Source organism: Trachurus japonicus, chromosome 11, assembly GCF_045865225.1.
Source record: "Trachurus japonicus isolate A0001 chromosome 11, Traja_1.0".
NCBI classification, from domain to species: Eukaryota; Metazoa; Chordata; class Actinopteri; order Carangiformes; family Carangidae; genus Trachurus; species Trachurus japonicus.
In genome coordinates this window covers 13,651,810-13,666,697 of record NC_140917.1, presented here as the reverse complement: position 1 = coordinate 13,666,697, position 14,888 = coordinate 13,651,810, and the positions used below count along the sequence as shown (strand labels likewise).

At 43.0% G+C, this 14,888-nt stretch overlaps 1 protein-coding gene across 2 annotated transcripts in view; it reads left to right on the top strand.

Moving 5' to 3' along the window:
• The window catches only part of gabbr1b (gamma-aminobutyric acid (GABA) B receptor, 1b), a 143,306-nt gene that overhangs the window by 105,427 nt on the left and 22,991 nt on the right, over positions 1–14,888 (top strand). For both annotated transcript variants that reach the window (XM_085791120.1, XM_085791121.1), the window contains one exon: positions 2,274–2,351. In XM_085791120.1, coding sequence (XP_085647246.1) covers positions 2,274–2,351 — 78 coding nt within the window. The remainder of the gene's footprint in view (positions 1–2,273; positions 2,352–14,888) is intronic.

Here is a 14,888-nt window from a genome sequence, read left to right as displayed (position 1 = left end):
ATCAATAACATAAAACGCTCTCTACACAGACGGTTGTTTTGGTTCAGCATTTTGGCAAATTGGCCCATGGAGTTGTTTTCGAGGTAAATTCATGTAAAACGGCTGATGCACGTTCCCATCAAGGGCAGTTTTTCGGCAAACAGTCTCTGTATTTAGCTTGAAAACAACTCTGTCTCGTAACATTCTGTTATTATCTCATAGTGTGGTGAATGTGCAGGTCACAACTTGTCCACCAGAGCGTTTTGGATTGTGTATTTGATGAGTTTGATGAGGGAAACCAAGAAATCCCATTAGCCTCCGTAGCGTAGCTCTAAGCAGCTCGCGGCTCTGCTCCGTCGTTCTAAAAATAGCTTGCACCGACAATTAAAAGTAACAAACCTATTGCTAAAACTATAGGGATTATGGCAATGGGCCAATTTGCCAAAATGTTGAACTATCCCTTTAAATAATCTCCATCCATCCTAACACACCTGACTCACATGACCATTCACACATGTTAGATCATATCAGAAGACTGTTATCTCCACAGCGCAGACAAAAGCAGCTTCTACTGAACTGAACCTCCCACGATGATCAAAAAGACTTCATTTTCTTGCATGTTTCAGCAAATAGACTCAATAAATCAGGTCGATTATTCTCTCCAATTTGGATCTTCTCAAGTGTAACTCCTAAATTTTCCAACTTCCTCCCACCTTAAGCTATTAACACCTCCCTCCCTCCCTCCAGTACGGATAGAGTCACACACAGCTACCTTCAAATGTGTGTGGCACAACTTAAAGAGGCTGACTGGTATTTTCAAGCACACGCAAACAACTCGTAATCATTATTCAACACCATCGTGCAACAAAGGGAATTTAAAGAATTAAATACCAGAGAGAGACAAACACAAAAATAAACACTTCATCAATAACAATTCCACATATATCTTGTTTTTAGTCCTCGACCTTTCTGTGCGGCTGTGTTTGCAGTGAACGCAGTAAAAAAAAAAAACGTAATTATGTTGATTACCCACCTCCAAATTTGTCAGAGCAGCAACAGCAGCCTGGTGACAGTGGAGGGAGGTGATCCTCTAAACAAATTACTGCGGTGACTTAAAGGATTTTCAAATTTAAATGCAAAGACATTTTCAGACTCCTCCTGAAACCCTCTCTCTTTTTACACAGTATCACTTCATTGCTAACTTTTTTTAAATTCAATATCGCAACAAGAGTAATTTAACTTATTTATCTCTATACACATGCCTACACTTGTGATGCCGGTGAGATCTGCCTATAAAAGTAATTGCACAACACGCTCCACGCTGGTTCAATCCACTTTCCGCCCCCACCGTCTGAGGAGGACCCCGTGGTGGTCGTTGTGTGTGTTTACTTTGATCTGCCCCCTAATATAATAAAGCCGTCTTAATTACATCCTCGGCTCTGTGTGTGTGTGGCTGCGCCTGAAGTTTCGCCCAGCAGCTACCTCGTGTCAAAATCATTTATTTCACTGTAATCCCATCCTGAGGTAACGCAATGACAGAATGTATGAGGATGTGTGGGTTTCAAACACTTTCTGTACACACACACAGAGAGAAGGATGCAGATTCAGGGTTCCCACTTGTCCTGAAAAACCTGGAAAATGGTTGACCAATTTTCCAGTCATGGAAAATGAGAAAAAAAAGTCAAATGTTCTGGAAAAGCTTCAGTTGTCCTGGAAAATTATTTACCACGTCAGCTACCAGAGCTCTATTTGCTGTTTTCAGACCTCACTAAGGATTTATTTTCTAAAAAAAAAGTGCCTAGTGAGAAAACTAGAGACTTTGAGTTGATGAGTGTTTCCAGTATTGGACCCCATGTTTGTGTTTTTCTATGATACATTCATAGGAATTTCTAAGCATGTACTGTAAGAGATTATTGCATAACTTAAAGCCATAGACTGCACATCTTTAAATGAGACTTCTGGGACTGGGAGAGGAAGAAACATAGAAACAAAAATGTACAAAATGAGGTACAACTGTCGAAAAGAACACATGAACGGGACAGAGGATGTATAATAACATGTCTGTCAGACTGGAGCCGCTGAAAATGTCCTGGACAAGTCCTGGAAAATGATTTCAAGAAAGGAGTGGGAACCCTGATTATCCATCAGGGCAGATAGTCAATACCAACTTTAGCGACATGACACTGTTGATATTTCCAGCTACGCTCACATTTCAGTTGGTCCAACATTAATCAGAGTCCGGTGACCCTTTTTCTTTCTTTCTTTCCTTCCTTCTCTCTCTCTCTTTCTCACAGGAGGGAGCTATAAGAAGATTGGATACTACGACAGCACTAAAGGCAATCTGTCCTGGTATGGGAATGACAAGTGGATAGGTGAGGGACATTTATCTTCCTCATCCTCTTTATTTTTCTCTTCATCACTGTCTCCCTCTACCTCCTAATCTCCTGTTTTCTCTGATCCCCTCGATCTCCTTCTTCTTATTCCTCCTTCCCTCCTCTGTCATTTACTCTCCCTCCCTTCCCTTCCCTTCCCTTCCCTCTCTCTCCACGCCGCTCATCAATTCAATCAATTCAATGCTCATCAATCAGTCGGCTTTTATTTTAACTTCTCGCAGCTCACCAGACATACCCCGAGTGATTCAGCGGTTCAGCTCTGTTAACGGGTCGACCCACGCGTACCAAACGCAGCGACGGTTTCGCTCCATTTGCTAATTGAACACGAGAAAGCAGTTCAAAGCTGCCGTGGCAACGATGCAACAAACAGAAGATGCCGGTTGACAGTCTAAAACAAAACAGGAGAAAAGTAATCAGGGTGGCGGCGTAATGGGGCCGGGGGGCCTCGTGACCTTGACTTTGAGAAATGAAAATTGTGTTCCCTAATCAGTACACAAGGGAGCTATGTGTGTGTGTGTGTGTTTGTGTGTGTGTGTGTGTATGGTGTGTGTGTGTGTGTGTCCACGTCAGTTCTGCCTCCCTGAGCACCGGGTGGAGATGCAGATCTAACGGCGGCTAATGCTCCGAAAACTGTCGAGGATGTTGCAGGTCTGTGAAACGGAGGGAGAAGGGAGGCGGTGGTGAGAGCGCGCCGCCGCCGCCACCGCCACCGCTGACCTTCACTTGTTTATTGTGTTTGCTTGTTTGCTCAACTGTCAGTCAATTAGACGGAGAACGTGCTTCCTGTATAGAGCAATGAGTGCAACAGGACGATGCCACATAACGAGACTGGGCGGCGGATTCCGGGGACTTTTATTTTGAAACCAGCAGGTATTTTAAAGGTTCATCCTGCTATAATCTGCCATATTTACATGTTCTTATAGATAGATAGATAGATAGATAGATAGATAGATAGATAGATAGATAGATAGATAGATAGATCCCAGTAGGGAAATTCAGGTGTCTCTCGCTCATCCAGACAATTAAAAACAATTAAAAACGCAGACCAGTACATACAATAATGGGACAATAACATAAAATAAAATAAACAATAGCATAACATAAAATAAATAAATAAACACAAATAATGTCCATTAATGTGCACTGTCCCATTCAAATATACAAATAAATAAATAAATAAATACAATAAATCTCACACCGCTGCATTAGGAAAACATTGAACTGCTGCGATGTGACAACTGTCATTGTCACGTTGCTCAGGTTGAACCCTCTGTGAAGCACCAGCAGCTCCGTGACTGACAGAATCTCTCTCTCGCTCTCTAATGTGACTGTCAGTCTTAAATAAATGAATAAATAACACCCTCCAAATTTGTAATGAATGCATTTCCTTTTAGTTACCTGTGGCTGCACAGCACAGCACAGCACAGCACAGCACGACTTCCTGTCTGGGCTGGAGCAGAGAAGAGGAGCTGATTTGCAGGGAAAATTACAGTTCTATTCAGGTGTGAACGTTTATTAATAAACCCCTCGGTATTGAATTGATGCATAAACTAATGCACTCCCTGATATTTTCAGATACCAGGCTCAGGCTTATAATATTCACCATTTTGATAATCATATAATAATACTATAATTGTGTAGTAGCTGAAGGTTGGGAGATGCCACTCCAGACAGATGGACCTTCTGGCTCAATAAAAAATCTCAGACTATTTCAGAGGAGGGGCACAACAGTAGGTTTTTCTTTCTCTTCTTCCCCTCAGACCTCTCAACAAATCTCTCAAAACTTAGAGTTAGATTCTCCTGGGATCTGCACAACCGTAACTTTCTATTCATTCAACTCCACATAGGTACCATAGGTAGGTGTTGCTTTCCATAATCCCATGATCACACCCGACGTGTCCTCACCGCGCACTCGTCGGTCTCAGACGAGAAGACGCCGAGCTAAGCTAAAAAAAAAAGTGTTTGATGTCCTTCTTTGTCTGCTGGCACTGTAATGTAAAGATGGCAGCGCCGATACGACACACTGGCTCCGTGCCAGAAAGAGAGAGTTTGCGTAAGCGAGCAAACAGACAGGAAGGTCACACTAGTGGCCTCTGGCTGCAGCCGGCGTGACAAGACCTGAGGGACGGCCGGAGGAGGATGTGTCTGCCGCCGCCCGCGGTTTTCTAGGTGTTTGACCCTCTGGCCCTGCTGCCTGCGGGCGCCATCTGGGCTGTGTGTGTGTGTGTGTGTGTGTGTGTGTGTGTGTGTGGAAGTCAGCAGATGCTTTCAGACGGTGGACAAGCTGAGCTGTACTGTAGTTTAATGTGCACGACAGCCAGAGGCAACAGTCGTCAACGCTCCCTCTCGGTCCTGCTGGTGTGGTTGGTCAGCAGCACCGTCCTTCCTGGTAAGTGAGCGGTGGCAAAAAATAGCCAAGACAGTGACATGACAGAAAGAAAAAAAAGGCTTGAACAGGACTTGAGTGTGGAGTGGTTACTACACTACACGCTGATGTGTCACAGCTCTGGGTTCAATTCAACACATTTCACTTCCTCCATCTTCCTCCACCATCTCCTCTTCCTCCCGTCTCTCCTCTTTAACTTCTCGTCTGTTTCTTTTCCACCTCTCCTCCTCCTCCTCCTCCTCTCTTTTCTCTCTTACTTTTTATTTCCCACTATTTATTCACAATCTCATCCCTGCTGCTCCCTCATTCTTTTCGTCTCCTTGACAACCACTGCTGCATCGCTGCCTCTCTCTCTCTCTCTCTCTTTCTCTCTCCCCCTCGTATTGCCGTGGTAACCATTATGGGGGGCCAGTCGCCATGGTAACATACTGTCCCGATTCCACCATCAAGGGCAGGGAGAGGTATTAGTGTTGGAGAACACATTCTCCCAAAGGACACTCGCATACAGACAGACACACACACACGCACATGCACACTCATACACACACATATACGTATACAAACACACACACACACACACACACACACACACACACACACACACACACACACACACACACATGCAGCCTGTATATGCTTTCAGCAAACATTTACACCCACTCACAGGCTCAGTGTCCAATCCCATGGTTCTGGCTTCACACTTCACAGACGTTACAGTTGTAAACGATGAAGAAGAATCGGAAAAAATGTAAATTTAAAACTGGATGATGATGATGAAAAGTCAGCGTCACTTAAGTGATTACAGTTCATTACGTAATTACGTATATTTTTTTTCTTTCCCATTATCTCAAGATAGCATAGCTGGTTGTAACAAGGTAATTAGATAATTATCCCAGTGTCTTGGGACAAGAAGACACAGTTTTCTCCTGGAAAATATCTTGTTTTCTCAGTGTGATGAAATAAAAAAGAAAAAAAAGAAAAGAAATACTGACTAAAATATGACTTGCAGGAAAAGAGTCACTGACTTACAGTATTATGGTGCTGACAGCCCTGTATGTTTATTCACCCATAAAATAGATTGTCATAAGAAATTGTAGCTAAAGAGTTTGATTTATGATATAATGTTTCTATTGACATAAATGGGCCATTTTTCCATATGCCATATGGTTTCCTGTCAATAGCAGGTGGTGGTGATTGTCTCCTAACAAGAGTTTATAATCTTTAAGGTTATGATACGTCCTCTGAGCAGCAGAGTTACGTCCTTCAGCAGATTGGAGGCTACGGTGACGGGACGGGCCACGGCTCGCTGGTTATCATATTAACTTCAGATGTGAAATAAAAGATGAGGCAAAAGGTCTTCCACATCTGGAGACAGCTGCGTAAAGGAATGTAGTTTTATGTTGAACTGACATTTCTAGACTGGTAAATATACAGCTGCTATTGCTAACTTTCTAGACTATCAAAAATAAAGTTGGCGAAGACAGTGTCATGCAAAAGTTTGGGCACCGCTGGTCAAAATTTCTGATAATGTTATAAGCAAATGGAAGATAAAATGATCTCCAAAAGGCATAAAGTTACAGATGACACATACCATATGCATTTTAAATTATACTTTTTTTTTTTCATCTTTTACATTTTCAAAATGACAGAAAAGGAAAAGGGCCTGTTATCTGAGAGCTCAAGTCTCCTGGGTTTCGCATTCTTTTGCAGGCTGCTGCTTTGTTTCCCTCTTTCACTCTAAAATTGTAGAAAGATAAAAAAAACAAAAAAAACACTCATATTGCTTAAAATATTGCCAAAGAGTGTTTCATGTTTAACTTTATGCCTTTTGGAGATCATTTAATCTTCCACGTGCTGAACTATTCACATTAACAGAAACTTTGACCAGAGGTGCCCAAACGTTTTATGCCACTATAGCTTCTTGATCCCAGTTAAGTGGTCAAACAAGTTTTAGGCCGGTATGACCTGTTTTCACGTCCAGAGGGACCTGACTTTTGTTTTAACACAGTGTCAGATGTGGCTAGCTACAAGCTAACAAACAACATAAACAACTAGAAAAAGACAGCATTTCCAGCAGGAAATGTGTGTGAATGCTGAAAGCAGCTGAATGCCATTGCTGAAGAAATGCTGAATGAGCGGAAGAACATGTTGAAACAATGTTGAAACATAAAAGCTGAGAGATGAATGTCTTTCTATGGGAAAATAGAAAAATGGGAAAAAGAAAGAACGAAAGAAAAGGACAGAGAGAGAGGGGTCGAAAGAAAGAAAAGGACAGAGAGAGAGGGGTAGAAAGAAAGAAAGAAAGAAAGAAAGAAAGAAAGAAAGAAAGAAAGAAAGAAAGAAAGAAAGAAAGAAAGAAAGAGGGGGATAGATAGATAGAAAGAGGTAAAATATGCTAACTGTAGTCTCTGGTTCTGTCTGAATGAATCTCTTTGAAGATCTCGATGCTCTCTGTTATCTCACCTGTCGGGCTGAAGCCCTGATCCAAACTGCTCAGTGACGTCGTGATATAGATTAGCCTCAATCTCAGTTTTATTTATCTTTCTATGCATATTTTTTTGTAAAAATTGAAATAAATCATAGCAAAGTTCAATCTGGAGAGGAACTTAATGTGAAGGTGTCGCTCTGCAACACCGGGGCAGATGGTGCTCAGGAATGAATGGATTCATGTAAGTGCGCGTCCTCAAATGTAACATCCACCTCTCCTTTAAAAGACTCCTCTTCCTGTCTCACAGTTGTGATCTCCGAGTCTGACATGAATCAAAAATAGCTTCCGTGTGAATAACAAACATGAGCTTTTTGATGTGAGACTCTCAAAGTCGTCCTCTGCCTCCGACTCTGAAGTGTGACACATAGCCTGCTACGATCCTCGGGTGCGCATGAACCAGCAGCCTCCATGGCAACATATCTGTGAGGCGGGAGCAGCTCCCGTTACTATTCTGACCTTAAGACTCCATAGCAACATGAGTTGTTATTAGCATCTCATTCAAAGACACCAAGGCTCACAGATCCCTCGCTGCATCGCCCGAGGGCTCCTGTCACTGCTTGAGCTTCAGATGCTCTGGAAAAACACAACTAAGTAGGCACAACAGTGAAAGCAACACACACACTGTCTGCTATTCTTAACACACGCGGAGCCCACGTTGTAAATGCAATGTAAATTTAATGGAAGCCAAATCCTCCTTATATTCCTGCTCCAGTTTTTCGGAGAGTAGCGCAGCATCTGTGGCGGAGAGATCCAACCCGCAGCCGCCTGCTACGTGCAGATACATGTGAATATAACAGGATGAGAGTCTGTAACGGCGCCGATTTTCTCAAACATCATACCTAGTGCTCCAGTTACAGAGAGGTGTCGGTGCACATGTGCGCTGTGCTGTGTGTGGGTGGGTGGCTCACAGACATCCTCTCCTGAGGGGCCTGTGAGCAGCAAGAGTGAGTGTGAGGCTGTGTGTACGATGATGGTGATAGCTTTTTGGTCTTCACACCTCTGTTTTGTGTGTGTGTGTGTGTGTGTCACCATAGCTTATCACACAATATGATGTCATTGACACAAGGGCATGGAGTAATGCAGCTCCTCCAGTTTAACCTGTTACGCAGTCGGATTCAGATCGGATCCAGCAGGACCAGAGAGAGATATCCTCGATTTATATTCCACGCATCCCTCCGTCTTGTCAAAACCCGGTGCCTCCGTTTACCCACAATGCAACCCAGCTGGTGTCAGTTTGCTCAGAGATCTGGAAGTGTTATTCCAGTAGCAGCTAGCTAATGCATCCCAGAGGCTGTAGCCTCAAGCCGAGATGAGAATTTAATCAGTTCAATTAGCAGAGTTTGACCTGTACCCATTGTTTTCTTTTTCTTTTTTTCCAACTCTCTTTATTGATTTTTCTCATTTTGAACATAAAACACAACAGACAGTAATACAGACATCATACACATTTACACATACACGTTTACATATAAAGATCATTAGAGTTATATTAACTTATGTATCTCAAAATAAAAAATAAACAGACTGATGAAGGGGATTCATTAAAAAAATATATACATAATACATATACAGTATACATACATACAGACACATACACTCACAAAGGAAACAAAAGCATAAAACAAACGTATGTATCTCAAAATAAAAAATAAACAGACAGATGACGGGGATTAATTATAAAAATATACATAAATATCTATTTACATACAGTATACATATACATACACACATATACATACACTCACAAAGGGGGAAAAAAAGCATAAAACAAACCTAAACAAAGAAAGAAAGAAAAAATCTTTCCTTTTATTGGGGATTAAGAGGCACCCATTGTTTTCTATTAGGCCACAAACTGGAGGCGTCTTCACATGCATTGTCAATGGTTCACTTGTCACGGGACCTCGCTCGAACTTCAGTTCACACCGATTAAAATGAACTAGTTTGTTCATGCTCTGGACTCCTTTTAGTTCACCTTCAGCCTCCTATTCCTTTCTCTGCCTCTTCTCAGACTACATGACCTCTGTTTACTACCGCAGAGTGACAGAGATTACTTTGAAAAGAAAATCTAATGTATCTGGGGAGCTCTGCAGCTGTTGGCTCATGGGCTCATGGCTCTCTCTTAATGATTTCTTGCGATCATCATTCACGCACAGTTACTTAAAGAGACTTGGTTGGATGCTTCGACTCCATGTGTCGTTTCTAATTCATCAAACATCGCAGCTCCTGGTGCTGCCAACGCCAGCTCGTATATGAACATGAACATTTGAAAAAAGACTTTACGAGCAAATCAGCGCAGATCCGTCCATCCGATCATCTCTCGCCTGTCTGACGCCGGTCGGGTCACAATGGCAGCGTCCTTCGTCCAGTCGTCCCCCCCTCTCTCTCCACCCCGGCCACATCTTTCCAGCTGCTCCTCTGGGATCCTGAGGTGTTTACAGACTCAGATGAGATATATATCGCTGGAGCGTGTTCTGGATCAAGCCCAAAGCCTCCCAGCAGCAGGAAGAAGTGCCTGGAAAACCTCCAAAGGCCGGATCACATTAACATGGTAAACAGTTTCCTCCGGTGACTGGACCTTGTGGCCACCAGGAAGCTGGTTGTCTCTGCCGTGTGTCGTATGTGAGTGTCAGGTGGGGATGGGAATCCAGAGCCACTTCCAACTTGTTCGTAATTTTCCTTTTGTTGAACGATTCCCATATCGATGCCTCCTACTTTGTTTCCTGCACCCTAGCGACACATGTACATTTACCACCAGCTGAAGTAATACCAGTTGTTTTATGACTGGAATCTGTTCTGTGTTGTTCACCTCAGCCCGTCAGCGCTACAGCACCGCTCTCCTGTACAACAGCCGAGCACTGCAGTGCAGCATTTCGCTTACACACCAGTGGAAATTAAGAGTGTGTATGTGTGTGTGTCTGTGTGTGTGTGTGTGTGTGTGTGTGTGTGTGTGTGTGTGTGTGTGTATATGCCAGTGTTTGTGTGCACTGGTGCAGCTGAGTCTTGAGTCCTGGCGTCTGACTAAGCTTTGACACTTTGACAGGGAATGAGTGACAAAGCATGTGTGTGTGTCTATGTGTGAATATGTGTGTGTATGTCTATGTGTGAATATGTGTGTGTATCAACTTCTGTGGCGCAGTTATGTTCAGCAGCTACTGGAAGAGCTGGTTTCAGCTTATTGGAGCCAAAGGATGCGTCACCAGTTGTTAAATGCGACGTTTCCTGACTGTTTCCACCAGCACTGTGTTCAACAAAGACACACATATTTTAACTGTTAATGTGCTACTAGCTCCAAGAAACTATGTTTGTTTGTCTTACACTTGTGAGTAAGACCAGATCACAGTTTATGACCATATAATATTGAAAACCTTGTCGACATTAGGCTGTGGAGAAACTGGCCAAAAGATCATATGACAATCTTTTTGCCAAACACAATCCGGATTGCAATCTGCATCCTGGTTCTGCTCTGATTTTATTTTGAAAGTCCTGATCAGAAGTACTGTAGGTGTCTATTGTATCTTTCTGCCGCTTTGATACTTCTTTTGTCCACTGACGGCAACTCTTTACACACAATGTTGTCGTCTGTTTCCAGATTGTGGAGTGCTAGTTCCTTCAACAACGCTGCTGTTTATTTATCAGGTGCAATGCGGAGGTAATTTAATTTGAAAGCCACAAACAAACAAGCCACAACATGTTCTTTATTTACAGCACAGCAGAATCACAGTGGGTGCTGCCATTCTCCAGCGCTGCTAGGTCGACGTTCCCCATTAAACAACCACAAGATAAGTTGTGGAGCCCAACTATTTTCTACTTCTGGGCGACTTGAGCCAACTTTCATATCTGGATCTGACATGACACTGACCACCAGGGGCAAACGAACATGGACCACAGCTTCATGTCTTCGCTGCTGATGAGACCTGTCCACCCAGGGAACGTCCCCCGAGTTCGTTCCCTGGGCACAACCTGCCAAGAGAGCGCCGGAGCTTCAACTAACATCTGTCCAAAGCTCAGCTGGTTGTGCAGAGCGCCATTAGCTTCCTGTCATCGGAGCGGAGCTTCATGTGTGACCTCGGCTCCCTCCCAGTATCCTCTGATTCATATTTCTTGGTTTTTCCCCTCAAACCATCATAACTGTCAGAGATGTCAGAGGGCGCCGCTGTATGATTGGGTCCTGCATCTGTTCAGCTGACCCGGGCCCCGTCGTCTTCGACCCCAGTTTACTGAAACCATGTGTATACGTCTCTTTAGCAGCCGTGTAGAACTGACAGGTCTGTTTGTGCTTCAAGCGCCAACACTCTGTAATTTACTCCTGTAATATACCGGCTGTTATTTCCGTTAATTGCCCTGGCCAGGTTTATATTCATGAAACTGTGGCGTGGGGACTAATTGATTAATTGATCGCTGCGTGCTGAAGGGCGGCTTGTTTTTATTATATAAATAATATATATATATGCTCGGTGTCAGAGAAGATTGTTTTCATTAGAGATGAGAAGAGAAGCCCGAGAGTTAGACTGTTTCAGTCCACAGCTACATTACTCTCTCTCACAGCGTATACTCTCCTCACTGCAACCAGAGGCGATCCTCGACCCTGGTCCAATTTACACGCCTCACATTCAGGCAGTTACTTTTTAGACACACTAGATAGATACACATCATCTGTAGAGTGGCTGTATGGGAGGTTTAAGGGGCTTTTAGAAGTCAGTGCAAAATGTGTCAATATGAGGGGGCCCACTATATGTATTTGCCTGGTTTTCTTTTCTTATAGTTCACTTCTAACTGCAACATTTACAATATACTTATCTTGTTCTTGTTATGGTGATAGATATGTAGCAGACTACTTGTCCAGGCTAATGGAAATTAATGTGATGAATCTTAATTCATATCGAGTCACTCCCTTTTTTCTTTCTGAACCTGTAGATGGTGGGCTCCACAGGCTTTATCACAGAAACTTTCCAACTAACTTCGCCCATTCTTAACTTATTTTAACAGTTTGTTAACTATGGTGATTAGCGTTAGGACTAGGGCTGCCACAAACGATTATTTTGATAGTCGACTAGTCACCGACTATTTTTTTCGATTAGTCGACTAATCGGATCATACGTAAATTGAATGCAAAACATACAGATTATCGCACCAGCATGCAGCTGCTCTTATATACCATCATTAGCTTTCAGCTTGAAGTGTTTAAGGTATATGCTAACTAAAAATAAAGACAATTAAGATGATAGTTCATTAAACATTTAATGAAATATGCAGCTTTAACTGTAGCATAAAGTGCAAACAGCTGAGTAAAATAAGGATAAGGCACTGGCCTAAACAACACCAAAATAAATACTTAAGGTTTTTTAGGTTTTTCTTTCCTTCATTTGTCTCTGGCATTAAACATAGCTACATTTAAATAAAATGAGGTAGACACCTGAAACTAAGGAATTATTCACAATAATAAAGTTTTGGTAGGCCTATCAATCAAATATAACTTGCTCAGTGTAAATAATAGTCGTTCTGTTAAAAAAAAATCGAATAGTTTATAAGACAATCGTCTTGTCTGAAAAAAATTAAATGTTCCCTTTTTACTGTCACAGAGGGAGAAACATGGAAAGACTCCACCAGAAAGTTCTGTGTGAAATTCTGTCAAATGAAAACAAATGAAACTGAGGTGCAGCTCAAACTCAGCAAGGTGCCGACTGTGATGAGAAGCTACCGGAAAATATTGACGTAGATTTACGCCGGGAGAGAAGACTTGCTCGTTAAGATGAGCGCTCATTACGTGACGAGCACCGCTGTGACCAGACGCGGTAACGTTCTAGTTCTCCAACACCGACTCTCAAAGTCCGCGGTTTTATTTTTAAATGACGAACGTCCGTGACCTAAAACGATGGAGCGGCGGTACCGCTCCTAGTACCACTTCTCATTTAAAATGGAGAGAGAGAGAGAGAGAGAGAGAGAGAGAGAGAGAGAGAGAGAGAGAGAGAGAGAGAGAGGAGCGGTGGTGGCGGCGGCGGCGACGGGGGGGCGGGGCTACACCGGTGCCGCTTGATGAGGGACAAGACCGGTAGAGAGAGAAAAGAGAGAGAACACCTATGTGTACTGAGTGAGTGAGTGCATGTGCATGTGTGTGTGTGGTGGGCGGCTGCGGCGGCGGGTGCGTGTGTGGAAGGTGCGGCAGCAGTTTTGAGAGAAAAAAAAAACAAAAAAAAAAAAAACAACAACGACGCATCGACTATTAAATTAGTTGTCGACGATTTTAATAGTCGACGTAGTCGTGACTAGTCGACTAATCGTGGCAGCCCTAGTTAGGACTGTGTTTAATTAAAAGTTAGAGTACTCCCTCATGGTGGCTGCGTTTTAATTACTTCACAGGAATTCCCCCAAGGCATTACATACAGAGATACGGTAGAGCATCCACAAAGCTAAAAACCATGTTTTGTGAGGTTAATATGACCTTTGATCTTTGACCTTTCATCAGCAAAATCTAGTCAGGTCATCAACCCCCTAACCTGAACCCTTCAGTCCAAATAAATGGTTGTGCAAAATTTTAAGAAATTTCATTTAAAATCACACAGCCAGATGTGAATGAAACGGACGGATAGATGACTCCTTTGGAAGGAGGAAAAATCTTGTTTTAGATCTGAATCCATGACGACGCCAAGACTTTTAACCTCAGGGGGTCAATTTCTCCAGGCCACTTAAAAACACTGCTCTGTTTTGTTTTGCGACTGACTTGTTAGATTTCAGTTTTGTCCTCATTTAACTTTAATAATTTATTGCTCATCCATTTATTTATCACTACAAGACAGGTAGTAGTGGAGTTTATATCCGTAGCATGGCTCCGCTCATCTTCATCCTCCTCTTTGCTTGTAAAAAACAGTAGCTCTGAGCCTCACACTTTGATCTCAGCGACTATCAAATAGATTAAAACCACAGCTGATAAATTTGTGTCACACTGATGAGCATATTAATATTTCACAGGTTGGTTGGTGCAGCCTCATTTCCAGGAGCCCTGTGCATCACTCTGATCAGACCTGTGCTTGATCACATCAGTGTTGCTTTGTCAAATGGCAAAATTACTCATCATGGATAATACAAAGTAGAGGTCAGTGGATGAAGTGAAACAAGAGTTGAAGCGTGTCAGTTGTTTCCCCTCAGCGTTGAGCTGCGTGCCAACGTTAATGGCAACGTGCGCTGTGTGGGATTCCTCGTGAACGTGTGTTGGTGTTGGTGGACGATGCTCTGAGACTTAACCCTCAAGTCTGAGCAAACAGTGGTGATACAGGGGTGAAAGCTTTTCTGCTCCTAGTGTGACCGATGTTGTTCTGCGCGACGATGCTAACCGTTTCGCCAAGAGCTCAATGAGCACGGGGTGGTTAGCACGTCTTTTATGGGTGAGTGAGTTTAACTTCAGAGTTTAACTTCAGTTAAACTGCCACACGCTGTCACTTTTCCTTACTGGTACCTCGTGACTGTGACTATACCCGCGGACCTCCGTTACACTAGTATGATGTTGTCTTAAGAGTGTCCTAAAGGCGTTTCTTGACTCTCATCCGCCATCTTTGATTGTGAGACTCCAGAGCTACGTCACTGTCACTGGCTCCAGTGGATGCTGTTATGACCGCTCAGAATGTCTGATTCAGAAGCGAATGAGTAT